General features: G+C 40.1%; 2 protein-coding genes and 1 non-coding gene across 5 annotated transcripts in view; 1 reads left to right on the top strand and 2 right to left on the bottom strand.

Moving 5' to 3' along the window:
* The first annotated feature begins 1,975 nt into the window (after window positions 1–1,975).
* Window positions 1,976–22,772, top strand: MSH6 (mutS homolog 6). Of its 3 annotated transcripts, XM_054566840.1 has the most exons (10): window positions 1,978–2,443; window positions 11,990–12,189; window positions 14,577–14,743; window positions 15,936–18,480; window positions 19,608–19,876; window positions 21,031–21,148; window positions 21,407–21,496; window positions 22,052–22,206; window positions 22,311–22,510; window positions 22,624–22,772. In XM_054566840.1, the coding sequence occupies exons 1-10, from the start codon at window positions 2,184–2,186 to the stop codon at window positions 22,703–22,705; spliced, it is 4,086 nt and encodes a 1,361-aa protein (XP_054422815.1). In that variant the 5' UTR covers window positions 1,978–2,183; the 3' UTR covers window positions 22,706–22,772. The 3 variants fall into 3 exon arrangements, with proteins under 3 accessions (XP_054422823.1, XP_054422820.1, XP_054422815.1); XM_054566848.1 differs by lacking the exon at window positions 22,624–22,772 and having other exon boundaries at window positions 1,976–2,443; window positions 22,324–22,488; XM_054566845.1 differs by lacking the exons at window positions 22,052–22,206; window positions 22,311–22,510 and having other exon boundaries at window positions 1,977–2,443; window positions 22,624–22,714.
* LOC129068093 (U6 spliceosomal RNA) lies at window positions 20,537–20,639 on the bottom strand. Its single transcript, XR_008528894.1, has one exon. It is a non-coding gene; the product is annotated as a U6 spliceosomal RNA (small nuclear RNA).
* FBXO11 (F-box protein 11) overlaps window positions 22,763–24,179 on the bottom strand; it is an 83,674-nt gene continuing 82,257 nt past the window's right edge. The window contains exon 23 of the mRNA XM_054566857.1: window positions 22,763–24,085. Within this exon, the coding sequence (XP_054422832.1) occupies window positions 23,956–24,085 (130 nt within the window). The 3' untranslated portion in view covers window positions 22,763–23,955. The remainder of the gene's footprint in view (window positions 24,086–24,179) is intronic.

Genomic DNA, 24,179 nt, shown 5'->3' with positions numbered 1-24,179 from the left:
GTTAAATATTGGCAATTTCATACAGTTCAACCTAATTCAAGGTTTTTGTGACTCTTAAATAAAATGTTAAATAAAAGGAAATATAACATTTGTCAATAACAGGACTTCAGGAACAGCTTCACAGAATTCACCTGGAAATTCCCTACACCATCACTTTCTAGCTGATCTTGGGCAAATTACTTGAGTCATCTGTGTCAACAATTCCTTCCCTTAATTCTGAAACCCAAAAAGCTCCAAAAACCTCAAGTTTTGTGGCAAACTCATTTCATAGCAAATTTTGAGCTAGGCTGATGAGCCTATTCATAATCTACTATTGTTAAAAAGAAACTACAACCCCAAAATGCAATCACTTGTGTTAAGCTCCACTTAAGCTTAGGAAGGCTTAATAGTTAATTGCAATTTCAGCCTTCCCCAGGAATGTAATTGTAGCACACTGGTCTGGAATTTCCTGGTTAGTAGGATGAAGTAATCCTCCTAATAGACCCTATTGTCCCCTAATGAAGGTAAATAACCCTCGATTTCATTTATGACTTCTTTTTCCTACTCCCTCTGTACCCTTAAAAACGGTTCCCTTTCTGTAGCCCTCTGGAGCTTTCTACTTGCTAGATGGGATGCTGCCCAACTTATGAATCATTCAGTAAAGCCAATTAAATCTTTAAAATTTACTCAGAATTCTTGTTAACAATATTTATCCACTTAGTGTGAATAAGCATGTTTTGCTCCAGGAATGTTTGATCTCAGGGTGTTGCCCAGACTCTCTGGGGGTGTCACATATATCTACCCTTCAAATATATATCTTTCAAATATATCTGAAACAAACCTCATTCTATTATTTGCTCAAAAAAAGAAAAGCTTGTGACCAAACACACTTTCCCCTAACAAACTAGAGAGCTGATCTCATATGGGTAATTACCAAAATACAGCTGTTGCTGACTGGGGCTGATTTCCAGGATTCTGGGTTCCGTAGTTATTTACTTAAAATCTGGGATTAGAGCCAAAGGATGGTTATCTTTCTAATTCTTTTTATGCACACCCTGTTACTTTTCTAATATATGAAAAAAATCCTTCATTCTGAGGCCCAAAATGTTCGGATAAGACAATGGGCCTCAGCCCTGGCTGGCGTGGCTCCGTGGCTTGAGCATGGGCCTGTGAACCAAAACGCTTGAGTCCCATTCCGGTCAGAGCACATACCTGGGTTGCAGGCCAGATACCTGGTTGGGGGTCTCTTGAGGGTCAATCAATTTATGTTTCTCTCCCTCTTTCTCTCTTCTTTCCCCTCCCTCTGAAAATAAATAAAATCTTAAGGTCCACAGGCTTTTTTTTTTTTAAGTATTTACCTCATAGGTTGAGAGGATTTAATTAATCTATATAAAATGACTGCATTATTTCCTGGCGAAGGAAAGCTCAGTATATCTGGCAGGTTTTTTTTAATCAAAAACACGTGAAGGACCTGTCACTTAACATTCATTTAGCAAATACTGATCAAGTGCCTATGTGCAACACGTTGATAACAGAACGTGAACATGAGACTTCATCTACTGCAGACAAAAGTTTGGGTCCATGATGTTCCGGTTCCTTAGCAGAAGGTGTCCAACCGCAGGATTTTTCAAGCAGGCGCTCGCTGGTAGGCATTTCCCTGCAAGGGTCGGTCTCCCTCCGCGGTCCTCTGGTTTGCCCCCAAGAACTCATACACTCATGGCTCTAACGGGTGCGAGCACTCGGCACACAGACGCCGGCTCCGTGCTCGCAGCCACCACGACCACCCCCTCTCTTTTCTGAGCCCGACCCCTTTTCCGGACCGGTAGCCCCGCAACTGCACCCGGCTTCCGGCCGAGGTGTTCCGGTCCCGACGAGTCCCCCCCGCCCCGCCGCATCTGCGCGCCAGGCCCACCACCGTTCCCGCCTTGGGGGCAGCACCGGCAGCAGCACCGCTCTACGCCCGGACCCCTTCCCCGCCCCTTCCCCGCGTCAACTGGAACCTCGAGGGGGCGGGGCCGGGCGCGCGCAGCTTAGACACCGCCCGCGCACACCGAGGTGCCTGCCGATTGGCGGCTGGGACCAGTATTCCTCCGGCGCATCGCGCACCTCCCCCCCAGATTTCCCGCCAGCAGGCGCCGCGCGGTGGATCCTGTGCTTCTAATCGCTCGGTCCGATAGGGCCGTTGGGCCTTGCCGCCTGTCGCTATGTCGCGACAGAGCACGCTGTACAGCTTCTTCCCCAAGTCTCCAGCGGCGCTGAATAATACCAACAAGGCCCGGGTCAAGGCCTCAGGTGAAGGCGGCGCTGCCGCTGCCACCAGGGCCTCCTCTTCCCCCAGCGGGGATGCGGCCTGGAGCGAGGACGGGCCTGGGCCCGGGCCCTTGGCGAGCTCCGCGTCGCCCCCCGAGGCGAGGGACCTCAACGGAGGGCTACAGAGGTCGACTGCGCCTGCGGTCCCCTCCAGGTAGCGAGGTGGGGGTGGGGGTCGAAGGCAAGAGCACGGCGGCGGGACGCCCGGGGCCCAGGGCAGAGAGGCTTGTCTCGGGGGCTGGGGTGTGTGCGGCCAGGCCCTGGGCTCGGAAGAGGTGGGGTTGCACATTTGCTTTGAAAGAATGTCGGGACTGAGTTTGTAGCATTGGGGGTGTAGATTGTAAACAACGCAGGAGGAAATAGACTGGGAGGAAGGGGGGGACGGGAAACGCAGAGTTGGGAGGAGGAGATGCACTCCGCTAGATTGGAGGGCTGGGTTAAGGAAAGTACAAGCCGCTCGGGGTTTGGGGAAGAAGGGGGAGATAGGAGCACTGTGGATGGGGCAGAAAGGAGCTTTCCCAGATTCCTGCCAGTTGCGTACCCGGGGCGGGGGAGGGGTGGCGGGAAAAAAGTGCCTGCCCGAGGATGAACGCTGGCATCCTGGCGGGTGTGGGTGCGCGGCTTCCCAGGATGCCAGAATGTTTCTCCTTCAAAGCTGAGATAATGAATTAAGATTCCAGTAGACGTTCGGTGAACTTTGAATGTGAGGCTCCAACGCCAAGTTGATTTGGGGGGTGGGGGGCCCTCGGCTTGGGTTTTGCGTTGTGCAGGAGTTCGGAGTGGGGCGGACCTCTAACGGAGCGCGCGCGGCGCTAGGGGGAGGGCGGTGTCACACCGCAAGACGTGCGGGCCTGATTGGTCCCATTGAGGATTGCGCGTTGTAGGGGCGGGGTTTGGATGGGAGCTGAAAGTGCTGGGACCTCCTGGGTCATCCCCCTAGGTTGATAGCTGTACACCAAAACAAGTGAAAAAATTGAGAATCTTTTAATTTTTACACACGTGGAATTATTGTGTCGAGTTGAATAAAATGTTATTTTATGAAAGTGCACCATTTCAGACGGGCCCACGGGAGGATGGGGCACCGTAATTTTTTCAGAGTTGAGAATGAGTCCCCTAAGTACTTGATCTGACCCTGGGCAGGGACGAATGATAGCAGTTGTGGGGAAGCCTGCCTGCAAGCGTACTGTTTTCTGGGCAGTTCAGTGCTATTCCAGGGCTTAGCTGCCCTTTTGTCAGAGTAGAGTGAAATTTTGAAAAGCTTGCATTTACTGTATCCCAGGTGGTATTTTGGGCAAAGTGTAATGGTAGCCGTTGAAAGGATGAAGAAAATAGAGATTCAGAATTTGTAGAGAACTCCCAAGATCAGAGAGTTGGTTAGTGGTTCTGAATAGTTGATTCGAAATGTCCTGAGTTACAGGCGTCCTACAGATTTTTCAAGTCCAAGTGTAATTATAATTCTACCCTCATTTAAGCAACCCTTTACTTTAGGGCAGTGTATATAGTTGCGGGAAGAGTAGCAGGATATGCCTACCCAGAATATGCCTCTTTGGCATAAAGATTATTTTGAGCTGATTATTTTTGAGAAGGAGCAGACATAAGAAAAACTCTGAAAACTGTAGTAGTTACTCTTCTGTACATTTATTTATATCCAGGCAGAGGGAAAGGGAGGGAGAGAGAAACATCACTATATGGTTGCTTCTCGAGCCCCCCACAAGGGGGACCTGGCCGGCAACCAGGCATGAGCCCTGATTGGGAATGAACTTTACACACTTTGGTTCACAGGCCCACGCGCTCAATCCACTGAGCCACACCAGCCTTGGCTGGAAATGTACATTTATAAAGAAATCTCCATTTGTAAGGGTGTCTCCCTCTCTGCACCAAAAAGAGAAGGATGACTCTAAATCACAGGAAACTCATTAATGGAGAAGGTACTAACTTAAATCTACATAACAACCCATACCCTTGTTAACTTTTCTTTTCCTGGTAACCTCCCATAACTTCCCCTCCATCTTTCTTTTGTCTTTAGCTCCAGGTGATATTTAAGGTGAGGGTGAGTTGGGCTGTCTCGGAGTTACTCAGTTTTCCTTAATATCTCCCATGTATACAGGAGGTATGCTTGTTAATAGGCTTTTGCTTGCTTTTCTCTTGTTAATCTTTTATTACAGAAGGTCGTGGCCAAGAACTCAGAAAGGTAGAGGGAAAAAAATTTTTCCTCCCCTACAAATGCATCCTCCTTAACAGATGAGAGAGAGAGAGAGAAAGAAAGAAATAGTACATGGTGTTATAATGTTTACTTGAACATGAATTGATTCTTCCTGCATCCATGCTAAACAGACACATTTATTGTATGATTGTGCTTAGTACTTAGTAGGGAGGATATGCTCCCCTCCCCCCCAAATTGTCAGAGTAAATTTATTTAGAAAGGTAACAGATAGTCAACCGGGCTGCATAGGCCCAGGTCACAGGTTACAGAGGCAGAAGAAAGGGTCCCTGGAGTTTATGAGAGAGAACAGCAAAGGTGACATGTGTGGGGGGAAGAAGAGAGGGTAGGGAAAAGCATGGGCTTACTCTCCAGAGGGAGAAAGCATGTTTGTTTTTTGAGGTTTCACCCCAGGAAACCTGTAAAAGCATAAACAATGTAAAAGCACAGCGTTATTTACATTTGACCTCTTACTATGGGGACTGTTTCCAGAATATCCAAGAAAGATGCACATTTCATACTAGGCTTCTTTATTTTTTTATTTTTTTAAATTGATTTGAGAGAAACATCAATTTGTTCTACCCACTTATTTTATGCATTCACTGGTTGATTTTTGTATGTGCCCTGACGGGCTGAAACCCACAATCTTTACCTATCAGGAGGATGTCATAACCAACTGAACTACCTGGCCAGGGCTCATTGGTTGATTCTTGTGGGATCAAATCTGAAACCTTGACGGATCAGGACGATGCTCTAACCAACTGCTCAGTTGGTTAGTTAGAACATCTTCTGGGGTACTCCATCTTGATCCTAGGCCTCTCAAGGAACTCTCCAGTACCTGTATATAGTTTGAGCCTTCATTCACCCTTCATTCAACAAATGTTCACATACCTACTCTGCCAGGTACAGTATTAGGCCTTGGGGATCCTGGGTATAATAATGAACAGGACAAGCAAAAAGGCAGTAATAGAGCAGGAGCAGAGTGTATGAGTTCTGTGTGCTTTGGGAGGAGGAGGGGGCATGTATTGATCAGTGTAGCCTTTCTGCTCTCTAGGCTGAGACCCAGATGATGTATGACATAGCCAGGCTGCAGTGAGGTTGAGGGAGGGGATGTTAGGAAGTCAATTTAGGAGGAAAAAGGTCTTGCAAGTTGTGGCTACAAAGGAGAGAACGTGGAAGCCATGGAGAAGGTATGCTGGGATCTAGTCATGAACAGGCTGATGGGCCCCAAAGACATTTTTGAGTTTTTCTGAGGTTCACTTGAAAGCTTTAAAAGCTGAGTCCCTGGCTGATGTGGCTTAATGGATTGAGCATCAGCCTGTGAACCAAAAACTTGCTAGTTTGATTCCCAGTCAAGGCACATGCCTGGGTTGCAGGCCAGGTTCCCAGTTGGGGTGGGGTCGGGGGCGGGGTGTGAGGCAAAGGGTCTGTGTTTCTCTCCCTCTTTTTCTCCCTCTCTCCCTTACCCTCTCTCTAAAAATAAGTAAATCTTTTTAAAAATGACTGAGCATTGATTTTCCCCTCCATTTTAGTTTTTCAATTTTATTTTTATTATTTTAAAGTTTTTATTTATTTATTTTTAGAGAGGGGGAAGGGAGGTAGAATGAGGGAAACATCAATGTGTGGTTGCCTGTTGTGCACCCCTTACTGGGGATCTGACCAGCAGCCTAGGCACGTGCCCTGACTGGGAATCGAACTGCTGACCCTTTTGGTTCACAGGCTGGCACTCAGTTAGTTCACTGAGCCACACCAGCCAGGGCTCAGATGTATTTTTCAGAAGGTGAGCATCTTGTAATGTTACTTAGCTTTCCTCTTGTGCTCATGTGTTAAGTATTTTGCCTGTTTTTTCCCTAATTCTTTGTCAGTTATGTGTGATGGCAAAAGTCTTTCTCCATCTTGCGTTGGCCTTTTGTTCAGGTTATGAGATCTTTTGAACTGAAGTTACTAATTGTAATGTCGAATTTGTCAATCTTTTTCTATATGGCTAACTTCTGTAGGTTTTACTAAGAAATCCATAGGGTGCAGAGTGATGTTTTAGAACTATCATCCTGGCCAAAGTGTGGTATTTGGTGGGGGAGACCACTTAGGAGCCTGCTGTGGTTATGGAGAGAGGATGGGGGTAATGGCAGTGAGGATAGGGAGGACTTAGAAGAGGTTGAGAGAGATTGAAGTGAGAGAGTAGGCAGACATTGATGAAGATTTAGATTATGGGAGATGAAAGAGAAGGGAGTCAAGATGACATCAGTTTGAAGTAAATGGCTATGACAAAAGTAGAACATATATGGGCCGTGGGCCTGCTTTTCAATATTTAGTTTTTCTGTAGTTTATTAAGATCATAATTGACAAAGCTGGGAGCAAGACTTCTGACTACTTCAATCTCGCTTTTGAAAAAAGTCATGGCTAGTTCCTTTTTCATAATCTCATTTTGATAACTGCTGATTATGGGTAATGACATTTGTAGACTAGAAGTGGTTTGTCAGCTGAAAAGTTTTGAGTCTTCAGTTAAGGTAACTATCTACCCTAGCTGTAGGTGCATTTCCTGAGAATTTTCATATACTTATTTATAGTAATATTTTGTTACACTAATTAGTTATGTCACACTAATATATGTAAGAGAAAAGAATTCAAGCTTTTAAAAATATCATTGTGAACTCAGTTTCACAGACCTAACTTGTTTTAATTGATGTAATTAAAACAGGTATTTAAAAAGATGGTCCACTAATAATTGGGACAGTGGGAGCCTCTCAAGTTGGGTTTTATGACTAACTTTTGAAAATATTCTTTTATTCTGATGACAGTTCTCAGTTTTCTCTGCTTCAAGACATGGACTTAATTCTCCAAAGAACCCTGGTTTCTGATATTATTTAGGAAATACAGTATTAGAGGCTAGTTTGGATAATTTATATAGTCACCTTAGACCTAGTGTATAAGTGATGGGAAACACCACAGATACCTAAGCTGAAGCCTTGAAAGCAGGGTATATAGGTAGAGGTACCGGTAGATGGATAGGTATGATGGGAGCCTTGGAATTAATTGCTCTGATTATTACTACTACTTCCCTTTTTTTTTTTTTTTTTTTTGGTCAGTACTGCATTTAGTTATTTGAGGGTAGGGGAAGTCTGCTCTAATAGTCCACCTCGAAAGGTATAAGCACACACATACACCGGTAGTTTGGTTTGAAGAGTGTTAGCATATTTGTGGTGATTCAGTGTTCATATACATTAGTTTTTGTTGGACAAACTCAGTTTTTTGTTTAGAAGCAAATTCTAGTAGTGCTTTTGGTATCTACTGATTTATGTTTTAAAAAGTAGATAGTCAAAATGTTTTATGAATTTGGGCACAATCAGTAATGAACACCAAGGTTATGGACGAAAGAGAAAATAAAAATAGTGCGATTTTAAAAGCAAAACTTGAAAGATAGGCTCAGTGTATGCTTAGCTTTACTAAGTCACTTATTTTTGGTTGTATGAAGGCTTTTACATTTGTTTTTCTGAGCTGTCAGATTTTCTTTTTTTCCACTGTCTTTAAAATCTCAGTATGTCAGACATGTAGGATGTATTTTAAAACACTTGTAAAGTCATAATTGAATAAGTATATCATAATATAAGTTCAATATTTATTTTGGCTTTTCAGTTTGGGCTTTACAAAGAGCCAATGTATTTTTCATTGTAATTAATATAATACGTAGATGTAGGGTGACTTTTTGGCCCAGATATAGAAAAATATATATATTTTTAAAGATTTTAATTTATTTTTAGAGAGGGGGAAGGGAGGGAGAAAAAGGGAAACACGGACAAGCCAGAGAAACATCCATAGGGTGCCTCTCTTACGTGCCACGTCCTGTTGAACGTGCAACCCTGGCATGTGCCCTGACCAGGAATCCAACTGGCAACCCAACTGGAAACCTTTGGCTTTTCAGGTCATTGCCCAACCAAACTGTGCCACACAGGCCAGGGAAGGTCCAGATATTTTCAAATTGGATTTACCTTTACATGGGGCTAGATGCTCCTTGTTATTATTAATACATTCTTAGTTGCATGAAAAATGAAATATGTTAAGATTGTCAGAAAATATAGCCAAATGTTAAAATACAGTAAAGTTAATATGACTGTTAAAAGAAAGTTTGAAGCAGAGCCAGGTGTATATGTCATGTTATAAATTGTTTTGCTCTTACAAGGACCAATGTGTGAAAGATAGCAGATAATTATAGCACATTCCAACTGTCATTTCACATTTACATTATATTTACATATTTTAAGATACAGTAGCATTGGTGGGGAAAAGTTGGAATTTTTGCATGGACATAGTTACTCCTTTTATTTTGGCCTTTGGAAACTGCACAAGTACTAAGGATAAAATTTTAAAATTACCCTTAGAATCAGTGTTTGCACACAAAAATTAATAAACAAAATTTTTTTTTGGTTAGCAGTAAGAAAGATTTTAATGAGAAATAGCCACAATTTTTAGTTTTATTACTTGCTTAGTTTTCTTTGTGGCTTGAAACCAGTGTTTCTTAGGCCAGAATTTTTAGTTACTTTTTCTGAAGCCCTTTTAGCACTGGAGGAAAACCATGTCTAAATTTTCTAGTTAGCATTTTATAGTACACTGCCAATTCTTAACAGCAGAGAAGTTTGGTTTTGTGTAAGATTCTGTAAATATAAGGTTATATTTAGGGTAAGGTGGTATTGAAAAACAAATTTTTTGTTTAAACAGTTCAGTTTATAACATTTAGTTTTACAGATGAAATTATTTTAAAACTGATGATTGTAATTAGCTTTTCACAATTTTTTTTCCTCTAGTGGCAGTGTACATTTGCCTTTGAAATAAATTTAGACATTAAACTTTAAAATTGATTGTTTGGAGAGGGTTGTTTTCTAATCATTTGTGAGAACTTTGAACAGTTTTTTACAGTTTGCACTGTATTTGTAGAAATGACAGTTTTAACGTAACAGCAGTTTTAAAAGCTTGGGTTTTTTTCCTTTGGCATAAAACTAGAATGATTAACTTGTTTGTGTTAAAACTACTATTTTATTACATGGTATAGTTACAGATATAAAACAAAAAAATTTCCCCCATATGTCCTTTAGATCTCAGAATTGTGAGTTACTCTTAACTGAGCATAGAGAGAAACTTCAGGAGGCAGGTGTGGCTATCTCACATTTTTTTGCTCAGGAATTTTGATTTATTCATTTAATTTCCTTGGGATCCCCTAATACAACTTAGATTCTTGCAAATGCTCCGTTGCCTCCTACCAGCCAAAATAGAATTTCACTGGGTTGGGGCATCTTGCTCCCTTGAACTTGATAGAGCACCAAGATGTGCCTTCCTATCAGAGTTGCTGATGCAGTAACTCCATTCTTGAGAATCTGTAACCTCTATAGACATGTATGTAGTAAAAAACTGGTATCCAATTGAGCCCTTCTTTTGTTCTTTCAATCTATGTAACTCAGTTCACACAGGCAAGAAAAAGTTACTTTCAGTTTTGCAAGCCAAGAACGCTTTGTAAACCTCCATACTGGTTAGTCTCAGGGTTCATCTAGAGATATTTAGTAATTTCAAATACAGGGGAGGACCTGTCCCAAACTGGCCAGTGATGGAATTAAGGCTTTGCTCTGTACACACCAAAACATTGAGTCTCCATCTCAAGGGATTTAATTGCCTTAAAGAAGGGCAACCAGGCTTGATGGCAGATGGGTATCCCTTCACAAAACCCCGTCACAAAAATCTGCCGTGGCCAGCACACAGTTTGAAGCCTGATGTCTCAAGACTATATAGCTAGAAAAACGCTTCCTTGACATAACGTGTATTTGCTTTCTTTGTCCAACTTCCAAAAGTTCAGACTCAGAATACATAGTGTGTTTATATAAATAATGGTTATTTCCCTCCTTTAGCAGCATAAATAAAGAAGTAACAGCTTTAGGGGTGCTCTCAGCTACTTAGAGACAAAGCTTGGTTTTCTGAGACCAGTTGTGATAGGCTTTGTGGTTAAGTGGCTACTTGCCTGAGTTTAAGGGAAAGCCTGCTTGACAATAGGGAGGCTTGTAAACAAACCATTGTGCACAGTGATAAGGGTCTTTGTCTCCTGCTAATTAATGGATCTGTTCGTAAGGAAGAAGCTATGGTAAGAAGTTTGAATGGCGCAGAGAGCTTTCAGTTTGAAGATGCCCTATGTGGTGAGCTTGACTGCAGTGTTCACAAATTTGTGGAGGTCGCTGTAGATGTCTATAAATTGAGAAAGACTCTATTTACTCTCAAGGCCCTTGAGACAAACACCAGCCAAAGTCATGCTCTGGTTCTTGTTTCTTTTATAATTATCTAGGCTAGGGGTTTCTACACTCACATATTTTGAAGAAAGGAATACTTTAGTTTCATGATTGGGCCTGAATAAAATGGCCTCACTTGACTAATAATGTTCACTTTTTCTAAAATGTCTGAAATATTGTTTGTAGTGTGCTCATTTTGGTAGTTATTCAGTGAAAAAAACCTTTAAGCAGGCCTAGAAAATCTTGTTATATAGTACAGGAGCAGGGTTTATCAGCTTTGTGGACTCTTCTGTAGCCTGTTAGCGAGATTCTTTCTACCCCTGCCCTTCCCCTCCCCTTTCTCCCCTCCCTTTTTCAGGAAGCCTCAGGGCTAAACCAGTTTTTTGTGAAGATTGAATCTGTTTTTGTTTCTGTCGGCATTTGTACTCATACTTGCTATTTTTGGTGGGCACTTACCTGCTGACATGAGGTTTTTCATAAAACTAGATTTTTAGGAGCGGGTGGGTAGTAGTGGGCTAGGTACCTTTTGTAGTATTTGGAATATAGAGCTTAACTGGAGAGCACAAGCAAAGTCTAGTGAGGTAGCATCTAATATAATTAGCAAATTACATGGTTGATATACTTGTAATTTTATTAATATTGTGGTTAGAGCCACTTTCTGAAAATATACTACACTGTAGTATAGGTGTGACTTTTTTTTAGGTAATTTATTTTTAGAGAGAGGGAGAGAAACATCAATGTGTGGTTGCCTGTTGCACACCCCCTACTGGGGACCTGGCCTGCAGCCCAGGCATGTATCCTGTCGGGATCCAACCCGCAACCCTTTGGTTTGCAGGCTGGTGTTCAGTCCATTGATCCACACCAGCCAGGCCATACGTGTTACTTTTAATTTGGAGAGCAATGTACGAGTGCATACCTTGTCCTGCAATCAGTAATCTACCAGAATTTTGCTATAGTTTTTAAACTTTGAAAGATTCTGAGAAAGTTTCTCACCTTAATACTAGAGTTCATTATATTTGTATTTGTTTATATATTGTGATATCTGCTTATGTTTAAAAAATGTGAAACTCTGATTTAAAAAAAATCATTAACTCTAGAATTTGTGTTTGAAAATTGATGCCAGAAGGCTTCAGAGGAATCTTAACAGTACCTTCTTTGGAATTGTTTGTTCATAGGTAATTACCTTTAATACAACTTAACCAAATATTAACCAAGTTGTGTTTCCTTTTGGCCACAGTCCTTGCGACTTCTCACCAGGTGATTTGGTTTGGGCCAAGATGGAGGGTTACCCCTGGTGGCCTTGCCTGGTTTACAACCACCCTTTTGATGGAACATTCATCCGTGAGAAAGGGAAGTCTGCCCGAGTTCATGTACAATTTTTTGATGACAGCCCAACAAGGGGCTGGGTTAGCAGAAGGCTACTAAAGCCATATACAGGTAAGAGTTACTTCCCAGGAGGGGGGTGTAGAGTATGTGCATGTGCATGTATGTATGAGAATGAGGGAGCCTGTACACATGAGCACAAGTGCCAGTGTCTTCCATAGAGTGAAACTGAGCGTATTTTACCTCGTTCAATTGCAGGAGTGGTGGATGAATGCTTTAGCATGGAGAAAGGTATAAGATGCATCTAGTTTTTAGTTTGTTGTGTGGAGTGGAACTTTTGTGTCCTTTGAGTGACTTACAGCAATATCATGCCCTAAAAGGAAAACTATTTCATAATTTGATTTTATGACTTGGACCGAAGTATCAAATTTTCAGACATGGAAAGGGTAATTTAAACAGTGTTCTTATCTTAAAGGATCAAAAAGAAAGGCAGTGTAATCAGGATACATAGCATATGGATTAACAACATTATCTGGGAGAGTTAGAGACATACACTTAGCTGGCCTTCAAAATCCACCTATGAGCACATCTGAGTTCACTTTCACATCAGACTTCTGGAACTTTAACTTCTTCCCAGGTCCAGCCGTATTTATCACTGATACCAGCAGACTACAGTAATGTATAGCTTCACTTCGGTTAGGTGCGTGCACCCTGTTAATCTCTTCAATTCTATAGAGCATGAACAGTATGATTGCTTAATACAGTGAAGCACTCAAGCATGACCATGTCCTGCCCATTACCCTCAAACTTTCCAGGCTAGGACATCATTGAACTTAATGTTTTAGAATCAGAACAACGGTGAGTTTCCCAGAAATATCTGGGAATCATGCCTTTTGGTCATAGTGCGTATCCTGCAGGGTGTGGGGAGGGATCATTGAAGAAAGTTAAGTCTACATGGAAACCTGATGTGAAATAAGGAAAGATAATCAGGAAATTTGGTTCTGTCTTCCCCACTAGTTTGCTGTATAATCTTGGCCAACCAAAGTAGTTTATTTCTGATATTGTTTATTCATATAAAATGAGTGAGTTGGAGTAGATGATGAATGAGGTCTTTTTGCATGAGTAATTTTGAGATTCTAAACACAACTTTGGCAAAATGACTTCAAAAAGAGATCAAAAAGCTTGTGTTTATGTTGTTATTATTTTCTAAAGTCACCCCTATGCATACAGCTCTTTGGCCTTTAAATTTCCAAATTGTTGCAAAACATGTATGCGAATAAATCAGCAGAGAGGCATGGATAAAATAAAGTCCTTTTTGTGTATTGGGGGGCAGTCCTTAGAATTGCATAGTATAGGTTTTCATGAGGGATTTTTGGGAATTATTTTGACTGTTGTAATTTGTAGCTTTGGTGCAGCTTTTCAGAGAAATAGGAAAACACAGCCTTATTTTAGGCAGGCCATAAAAGCTGCTTGGAAACTTAGGATGTCCTGTTAGCTTTAGTATACAGAAGAAGGAAATAATGAGAAGTTTGGATCTGTTCAATTTAGGAAGATGCTGATTTGTTTTCCAATTACAGGTATATCTGGGCAGAAGAAAACAGACATTTCTAGTTATTACTCTAGAAAAGAACTTAATTTGGTACCATTAGACTAGTGATCTTAATCTTTTGCTCAGTGAAGCGTCATATAATATTACAGCTTTAAATATATTTTATTTGTTTTTAGAGAGGGGAAAGGGAGAAAAAGGGGGAGAGAAATACCAATGTGCGAGAGAAACATTGATTGGTTGCCTCTCACATGCCACCTGGCTTTCACATGCCAGCTGGTGACCTGGCCCACAACCCAGGCACGTGCCCTGACTGGGAATTGAAGTGGCAGCCTTTTGGTCCCCAGGCCAGTGGCACCCACTGAGCCATGCCAGCCAGGGCTATTACAGCTTTTTAAAATGAAACGAATAAAGGAAGAGTTTTACTTTAAAGCAGAGCTACTGTTTTGGGAAAGAAAGTAATTAATACATTCTAAGTCTGAACTGGGTTACCCTCTCAAAATGTTAGGGTCCCTTACTTTATAGTTATTTTTTAATATATCCTTACTGCCTTAGGGACAAACTTATTTTTAATATCATAGCTTCATTAACTGACAGTGTAGTCTTTGCCTTCCCAAAGTAATTTTTTTAAAAAAGGATCTCAGAACAAACCCCTTGACATCTCATATCTCACCCCAAGAGGTGTGCCTTACTATTTGTTTAGGGCTACAGTACCTAGTTGATTAGAAGAAGAGAGACTTAAGTGGTTCTGGGTGATGCAAGCTCAAGGAGGTAGAATAGGTAATTTCAATTCCACTGGTAGTTTTACCCCGAAGATTCCTTCCTTGTGGGCTTTATTGATCTATCTATAAAAATTTAATGTTCGATTGTCATCATTCTTGTTCATTTGGACAAGTGTTGTAGGTTGACCAAACTATCCAGCCAACAGTTTTTATTTATAAATGAATATTTTTAGGTTCAAAATCAAAGGAAGCCCAGAAAGGAGGTCATTTTTACAGTGCAAAGCCTGAAATACTCAGAGCAATGCAACGTGCAGATGAAGCCTTGAATAAAGACAAGGTTAAGAGGCTTGAATTGGCAGTGTGTGATGAGCCCTCAGAGCCAGAGGAGGAAGAAATGGAGGTGAGACACTGCAGACAGTTATTTCTGCTAGGAAGGTGATGGGAAAAGGGGCAGGGGGCATGTGAAAGTGATATTTTCTTGTTTTACATCTGTATATACTTAAGTACTCAATACACACATGCTTTTTTTCTTTCAAATTTTTATAGGAGTTTATATAACCTTGGTTTCAAATGTTAATGGTCATTGAGTGAATTAAATCTTGTTAAGTGAACAAATAATTTGTCCATTTAAAACAATTTGTTCATTTAAAACATTCCTAATTGAGGAACTTAATGAGGTACGTGCTTAAAAGAGATTCATCTATAAGCTTGGTTTTTTTTAATCTCTTATTCTATTGTCTTATAGATGAGGGAATACGCGAGTTAATATAATTGGTATTTTAAGAGAAATAAAAAAGTTTTTAATTTTGAGGATGAGACCAAGGGGGTCATGACGTTAATCAGGCTTAGAACTAGGTGGTGACTACAGTGATTATTTAGCCTGTACATGTGTGAGAGGTCCATGATAAGTAGATGTGCCTTGTCCAAGAAGATACAGTTGGTTTGTGGAAGATTACAAAGGCTAGAATTGGTATTGATTACTTACAGCTTTATTATACTAAAGAATGTATAAAACGGTAAACTTCATAATATGTTTTCTGTTCAAGAGAGGTAACCCTGGAAGATAAGAGGGAGATTTAAAGATTTTATTCCTACAGCTATAATAATGAATGCATCACCTGGGGGTATTTGGTATGTGGTCATGCTTCATCACTATTGTATAGAACTGTCATGACAGAAGTACTAATATTTAATGATACTTGCTTTAATGTTAGGTGAAACATTGATATTCCTTGAGAAAGAAAATTCTCATTTTTGAAGGTTGGTTTTTCTTTTGGTATATGAAGTCTCAGCATCCTGACAGGTATTCCACGGCAATACTGTAATTTTTCAAATTTTGCTTTGTTTTAAAAGAAATTGTTATATATTTTTAGAGGGGGGACAGGAGGGAGAAAGAGGGAGAGAAACATCAGTGTGTGGTTGCCTCTTGTGCACCTCCTCTTGGGGACCTGGCCCTTAATCCAGGCATGTGCCCTAGAGTGGGAATTGAACTGGTGACCCTTTGGTTTGCAGGCTGGCATTCAGTCCACTGAGCCACACCTGCCAGGGCTAAATTTTGCTCTGTTTTTAAATGCTCTTTCCTTGCCTGACAGGTAGGTGCAACTTATGCATCAGATAAGAGTGAAGAAGACAATGAAATTGAGAGTGAAGAGGAAGTGCCACCTAAGGTGCAAGGATCTAGGCGAAGTAGCCGACAAATTAAAAAACGAAGAGTTATATCAGACTCTGAGAGTGACATCGGTGGCTCTGATGTGGAATTCAAGCCAGATGCTAAGGAAGAAGGAAGCAGTGATGAAATAAGCAGTGGATTGGGGGATAGTGACAGTGAAAGCCTGCACAGCTCTGTCAAAGTTGCTCCAAAGCGGAAGAGAATGGTGACTGGAAATGGTTCTCTCAAAAGGAAAAGTTCAAGGAAGGAAATACCCCCAGTCACCAAACGAGCAACTGGCATTTCGTCGGAAACCAAGAGTGCTTTGTGTGCTTTCTCTGCCCCTCAAAATTCTGAATCCCAAGCCCACATTAGTGGAGGATGTGATGATAGTAGTCGCCCCACTGTCTGGTATCATGAAACTTTAGAATGGCTTAAGGAGGAAAAGAGAAGAGATGTGCACAGGAGGCGACCTGATCATCCTGATTTTGATGCATCTACACTCTATGTGCCTGAGGATTTCCTTAATTCCTGTACCCCTGGGATGAGGAAGTGGTGGCAGATTAAGTCTCAGAACTTTGATCTTGTCATATTTTATAAGGTGGGGAAGTTTTATGAGCTGTACCACATGGATGCTCTTATTGGAGTCAATGAACTAGGGCTGGTATTCATGAAAGGCAACTGGGCACATTCTGGTTTCCCTGAAATTGCATTTGGCCGATACTCAGATTCTCTGGTCCAGAAAGGCTACAAAGTAGCACGAGTGGAACAGACCGAGACGCCAGAAATGATGGAGGCAAGATGCCGAAAGATGGCACATATATGTAAGCATGATAAAGTGGTGAGGAGGGAGATTTGTAGGATCATTACTAAGGGTACACAGACATACAGTGTGCTGGAAGGTGACCCGTCTGAGAACTATAGTAAGTATCTTCTTAGCCTCAAAGAAAAAGAGGACGATACTTCTGGCCACACTCGAGTGTATGGTGTATGCTTTGTTGATGCCTCACTGGGAAAGTTTTTCATAGGTCAGTTTTCAGATGATCGCCACTGTTCCAGGTTTAGGACTCTAGTGGCACATTACCCTCCAGTACAAGTCTTGTTTGAGAAAGGAAATCTCTCAACAGAAACTAAGATGATTCTGAAGGGTTCATTATCCTCTTCTCTTCAAGAAGCTCTAATACCAGGCTCCCAGTTTTGGGATGCAGCCAAAACTTTGAGAACTCTCCTTGAAGAAGGATATTTTACAGAAAAGTTAAATGAGGATAGTGGGGTGATGTTACCCCAGGTGCTTAAGGGTATGACTTCAGAGTCTGATTCTATTGGGTTGACACCAGGAGAGAAGAGTGAATTGGCCCTCTCTGCTCTAGGTGGTTGTGTCTTCTACCTCAAAAAATGCCTTATTGATCAGGAGCTTTTATCAATGGCTAATTTTGAAGAATATATACCCTTGGATTCAGACATGGTCAATGCTACACGACCTGGTGCTGTTTTTTCTAAAGCCAATCAACGAATGGTGCTTGATTCTGTGACATTAAACAACTTGGAGATTTTTCTGAATGGAACAAACGGTTCTACCGAAGGTACCCTGCTGGAAAAGATTGATACTTGCCATACTCCTTTTGGTAAGCGGCTCCTAAAGCAATGGCTATGTGCCCCGCTGTGTAACCCTTTTGCTATCAATGATCGTCTGGATGCTATTGAAGACCTAATGGTTGTGCCTGACAAAATCCCTGAGCTTGCAGACCTTCTAAAGAAGCTTCCAGACCTTGAGAGACTACTGAGTAAAATTCATAATGTTGGCTCTCCCTTGAAGAGCCAGAACCACCCAGATAGTAGGGCTATAATGTATGAAGAAACTACCTACAGCAAAAAAAAGATTATTGATTTTCTTTCTGCTCTGGAAGGATTCAAAGTAATGTGTAAAATTATAGGGATTATGGAAGAATTCATTGGTGACTTTAAGTCTAAAATCCTTAAGCAGGTCATTACTCTGCAGACGAAAAATCCTGATGGCCGTTTTCCAAATTTAACTGTAGAACTGAACCGATGGGATACTGCCTTTGACCATGAAAAGGCTCGAAAGACTGGACTGATTACTCCCAAAGCAGGATTTGACTCTGATTATGACCAAGCTCTTGCTGACATAAAAGAAAATGAGCAGAGCCTCTTGGAATACTTGGAGAAACAGCGCAGTAGAATTGGCTGTAGGACCATAGTCTATTGGGGAATTGGAAGGAACCGTTACCAGCTGGAAATTCCAGAGAATTTCATCACCCATAATTTGCCAGAAGAATATGAGTTGAAGTCCACCAAGAAGGGCTGTAAACGATACTGGACCAAAACTATTGAGAAGAAGCTGGCTAATCTGATAAATGCTGAAGAACGGAGAGATGTATCATTGAAGGATTGCATGCGGCGACTATTCTATAACTTCGATAAAAATTACAAGAACTGGCAGGCTGCTGTAGAGTGCATTGCAGTGTTGGGTAAGATTTTCAACAAGCTTGCTCCTAAGGCCTTTGTTAGTGATGTCGTGTAATCCACTTGTGCAGTAAGAGGTAAAATCCATTGGTGCATATCCCTAAACACAACACGGTTCTGTATATTTTGACAAGTACAAAATACACTTGCCTCTTTACCAGTCAAAATAAAATGACTAGGCTGTCCATAGTCATGGAAGTCATTCCTTGGAAACTTTCCATTATTAGTAAGTAGGCTTCTAACTTTCCTTCATTCTTAAATAATTGAATAAAATATAAAAATAAAAGTACTTTTAATGAGACAACTTCCAAATGAATTTTTAGTATTTGAATAGTTTTTAATCGCCTGTTTAACACTAAAACTATCCTTGACCCATCACTTGTTTTTTTTTTTAAACCTCTGCACTTTTTATATTTTAGTGAATCTCGTTTAGTGAACGCCTGTTTCGAAAGATTTTAATTTTCCCTTTTTCTGTTAGCCCAAATTGTCGCTTTCATCCCTGCAATTGATTTCTAAGAGCCCTGACTGATGTATTTGTAATTTACAACCTTTTCAGCTTCTTTTATATTTTAAGGTCAACTTTTTGGAGCCTTTGCTGTTTTACAGTTTAGGTTTTTGTTTTTTTAAATATAGCTACCACACAGAGTTTACCCAAATTTTGTAACCCAAATTAATGCTATTCAAATTTGTAAGATAATTGTGGTCTGAACCCTAACTGTCCAGAAAAGCATCTTTATGAATTGTGCCACATTTTGTGCTTAAGCCAATACAGCAGTTTGGTGGGAATATTAAAATCTCCCTCAGCACGGTGTTCAAAATTGGTGAATTTATTTTCCCCTTATGATTGTACCTATTGTCAGAATGGGAAGTGTTAGCTTCAGGATTATAGGTTCTATAATGAAACCACATAAAACACTTAGGCTCGGGGTTCATTTACAGTTAATGAAAGCACTGTACTGTGCAATTAATGATAATGATATCACTAACTGCCTGCTGTATCTGCCAATAAAGGAAGAACACACCGCTTCCACTGGAGAAAGCATTTTTGGAACAGATTTTGTAGAGGTTGGGTCTTTGTGATTATCAAGAAACCTCAAATGATGAAACCTCACTTTTCCTCTCTCTTTAACAGATGTCTTACTGTGCTTGGCTAACTACAGTCGAGGGGGTGATGGTCCTATGTGTCGTCCAGTAATTCTGTCACCAAAAGAAGACACTCCTGTCTTCTTAGACCTTAAAGGATCACGCCATCCCTGCATCACAAAGACTTTTTTTGGAGATGAGTTTATTCCCAATGACATTGTAATAGGCTGCGAGGAGGAAGAGGAGGAAAATGGCAAAGCTTATTGTGTGCTTGTTACTGGACCTAATATGGGGGGCAAGTCTACACTCATGAGACAGGTAAACTTACTATTAAGGTTTTGTTAAGGAAAATCATTAACAGTTTAAAAATGAATGTATTAAACACTTAGACGATCCTTTATCAGCACATGAATTACACAGACTTCAATCAGTGACTTAAGGAATGAAAGGCAAACTCTTGTGTTATAAAATTGGAAATTGTATTTTCTCGTCAATCAAATCGCTGGTGTTAAGGGAAGAATATATTAAGGAAAAGAAGGTTTCAGGTCATGATTTCTTTATAAGCTTTTTGATTTCATTTCCTCTGAAGGTAGATGTGTTCATAATGAACAAAAATAATGCAGATGTTGCAGGTTGTCTTTCAATTAGACTCATTTGTAAGAACTCTTACAAAAGAGCCATGGCAGACTTACTCATCATCTATAAAAGTAAATAAAATTCTTGACCTCTAGTAACTGTTGGGAACTGCTTTTAGGGGGAAGACAGTAAATGTATTTTGTCTTCACTTTATACCAGAAATTGGTCTGCATGATTTTTACATTTTTAATGGGTTGTAGGGAAAAAGCCAATAATGTGACAAAGACATTGAGCCCTGGATGGGAAATGCTGGCTGACTCCTCTGTATACCTGTGCTATAGTATACTTAAGTTCACTACAGTTGCTAACTTGAGAAAGGCAATATAGTGGTTCTCAACCTACAAAGATATGGAACACTTCATGAATTTGCATGTCATCCTTGTGCAAGGGCCATGCTAAACTTCACTGTATTGTTCCAATTTTAGTATCTGTGTTGTTGAAGCAAGGGCTTTTTGTTTTTAATCAGAAATAAAATCACATAGAGAACTCAACAAAAATGTAGAGGGAGAATTTCATCATCTGAAATGAATCCATTTGGACTGGAGTTACTTCTGGCACCCCAAATGATTTTACTGTATAGCCAGGATTGAGAATCAGTAGTGTAGTAGATTAGTATGCAGGCTGAGATCTTAAAACTAGTTAGGTCCTAAGCCTCACTTTTACTACTTAGGATTGTGAAGGTGTTTTAAACTAACTGATCCTACCTACATAATGGTTCTTAAGGAAGATTAATGTTTAGCTTAGCTTATTGTCTGTCTTTTGTGTATGTATGTGTGTATTTATGATAGTTTTTAACACCAGTCATACAAGACCTTTTCCTCCCTTAATTCACACAGGCTGGCCTGTTGGCTGTATTGGCGCAGATGGGTTGTTATGTACCTGCTGAAGTGTGCAGGCTCACACCAATTGATAGAGTGTTTACTAGACTTGGTGCCTCAGACAGAATAATGTCAGGTGAGATTTTTTTTGTAAAAGGCTTTATTATTTGATTTTTCTTTCTTTTTTGGTGTTATGTGAAGTAAAATGCTTTCAGGCATTTGATTGAAAACACTATGAAATTCTTAAAATAACTATCATCTCTTTAATGAGATTTAACCTTTGGTACAACTGGGCAGCTCATTATAAATGCAAGTAACAGGAACCTAAAAGATGAATTTACTGTCGTAATAGGATGCTTTAAATGATCACCCATTTGTTATTTTTTTTTTTAAGGCGAAAGTACATTTTTTGTTGAATTGAGTGAAACTGCCAGTATACTTACACATGCAACAGCACATTCTCTGGTGCTTGTGGATGAATTAGGTAAGACGGTAAAATTTCCATTTGAAGGCTATCTTTAAAACAAATTATTAAAAAAAGAATGTGAATGGACTCAACTTTGTGCTACAGACCCACAATTGGAGATGAGATAATGTAAAGTGTTTGATTATTAAATTTATCTTATTCAAATTGCTATAATACAGGGATAATGAGACTACCTAAGGAGAATAGGAAGTTTTGAAGATCCACTGGTTACTTGAGCAGTATTCTTAAAAAGAAATGTACCACCACTCCAAGGGCTAAGCAGACCTAGTTGGCTAAACGGCCTAATTTTCATCCTTACCTGAGGATGTGCCCACTGATTTTAAAGAGAGGGGAAAGAGAGGGAAGGGCAGGAAAAAATGAATCGGTTGCCTCTTGTATGCACACTGACCAGGGACTGAATCCACAACTTTTGTTTGTGGGGCGACACTCCAACCAAATGAACCACACTGGCCACGGCCAGAATACTTGTAAGTAATATTGTTCTACCCCGTATTTGCATGAGGAACATGTTTTTTAGGGGGATTCTAATTTATACATGTTTCACTTTCATAGGAAGAGGTACAGCAACATTTGATGGGACAGCAATAGCAAGTGCAGTTGTTAAAGAACTTGCTGAGAATATAAAGTGTCGTACATTGTTTTCTACCCACTACCATTCATTAGTTGAAGATTATTCTCAAAATGTTGCAGTGCGCCTAGGACACATGGTATGTGCAAACTGCTTATTCAGAAGTTGATTAGGTTTTTGAGAGAATCAAGTTGGGTACTTCATTGCTAGCACATGAGTATAACTAGTATTTCTCATTTTTAGGCATGCATGGTAGAAAATGAATGTGAAGATCCCAGTCAAGAGACTATTACCTTCCTTTATAAATTCATTAAGGGAGCTTGTCCTAAAAGTTACGGTTTTAATGCAGCAAGGCTTGCTAATCTTCCAGAGGAGGTTATTCAAAAGGGACATAGAAAAGCAAGAGAATTTGAGAAGATAACTAAATCACTGCGATTATTTCGGTAATTATAATTGGACATAATTTTGCCATGCAGCAGAACTTATTAAAATAGTTAAGAGGGATGGATGACACACTGAAAAATGTGAACTAAAACTTTTTTTTTTTAATTTTAAGGGAAGTTTGCCTGGCTAGTGAAAGGTCGACTATAGATGCTGAAGCTGTCCATAAGTTGTTGACTATGATTGAGGAATTATAGACTACATCGGAAGCCTTGAGTTCACTTTTTTGACAAAGGTGGTAAATTCAGACAACGTTATGATCTAATAAACTTTATTTTTTAAAAATGACCATTTTTCCATTTTCTTTCTAGGAAATTAAACCCTTTTAATTCTTATCTACCTTCTACATAATGGTTATTGAATACTTCACAATATATTAAGTCTAGATGTTATGGTACATGCATACACTTTCAGGCTGTTTTATACCCACTGTCACCAATACACATAAATGGGGGAGGGAAGCTATGAAACTGTATAGGGCTGTATATATACTTGTCTCAGCTTAATGCAGGAAATTGTTTTAATTTCCAGCAGTTTATCTAAACTGTTCAAAAAAAAACTTATGAACAGAGTTCAAATACAGGACTGTTTTGAAGAGACTTTCTAAAGTGTACTTTAAAACATAGTAGTTTTTACCTTTCACAAAACTGAGTTACAAGAATACTTTTGTTTTACAGTGCATCCCTTCCTAGGAAGTCTCATTAAAACACTCACTTTTCTAGGGGTGATTCTGAATGCTGCACAGGGAAGGGAAGGAAATAATAGTCTTAACTTTTCTTAAAGGATACCAGAAACATTGCTGGATATAATTTAAGGTTAGTGTTTTCTCTTTCATAGAAAGAACGTACATCCTGGGACATGAGTACATTACAGCGAGTCTAGGTGTGCTAACAAAACAGGGCACGTTCAAGTACAGTAAGATTCTGCTTGAAATTAAAAAACAAACTACATGAGATTAAAGCATTAAAATCATATTTCTCAATCTGAATACATGTTAAAAAATCAAAAGAAATGCAGAAGTGCTAGCTCACATTTTTTACCATATTACAAAAAGCAATTGGTACCCATGTCCATAAAGGCAGCAACAAAGCTGCTTGTTGTCTATTGAAGAGAGTTCTACTGCAAATTGGACTGCATTCAATGCTAGCTGTAAAAACACCAGCTTTTTTTCAGAAGTTGGTATCTGTACAAAATTGCAGCTTATTTTTTCTTCACTTCTGTCCCTTCAAGTCTTTTACACAGTAATGCTAAAACACCCAGCTTTGAGATCCTGAGTCAATATATTGCCACTTTCTTTTTGGTAGCTTCAGCTTCATAGTGTCAACTGACCTCGTGTATCCATTTTTAATACAGTCTCTTCCTGTAGCATGGGCAAATATTTTAAATCTTCTTCCAAAAATGTTTTAAGTTATGATGTTAGAATGGCAGAACTTTTTTCTTAAGGAATTCAGTTGTGCTGCAATGTATTAGATTCTATAGGTGGAGCAGAGTCATATAGTGTATCTGTATCATGTGTAGGCTCACCAGCTAATGTACAAGGATTAGACAGTGTTCCAGCACCACAGTCACAGAAAAACCTAAAGCAAAATGAAAACCCAAAAATTAGGAAGGGTAGGAATAGAGCAGGCAAGTAAGAAGTGGGGGGGAGTAATTGGATAATTGAGCAGGCAA

Source organism: Pteronotus mesoamericanus, unplaced genomic scaffold (genome assembly GCF_021234165.1).
Source record: "Pteronotus mesoamericanus isolate MK-2021 breed Mesoamerican mustached bat unplaced genomic scaffold, CSHL_Meso_final contig_101, whole genome shotgun sequence".
Classification (NCBI taxonomy): Eukaryota; Metazoa; Chordata; class Mammalia; order Chiroptera; family Mormoopidae; genus Pteronotus; species Pteronotus mesoamericanus.
This window is presented reverse-complemented; position numbering and strand designations above follow the sequence as displayed.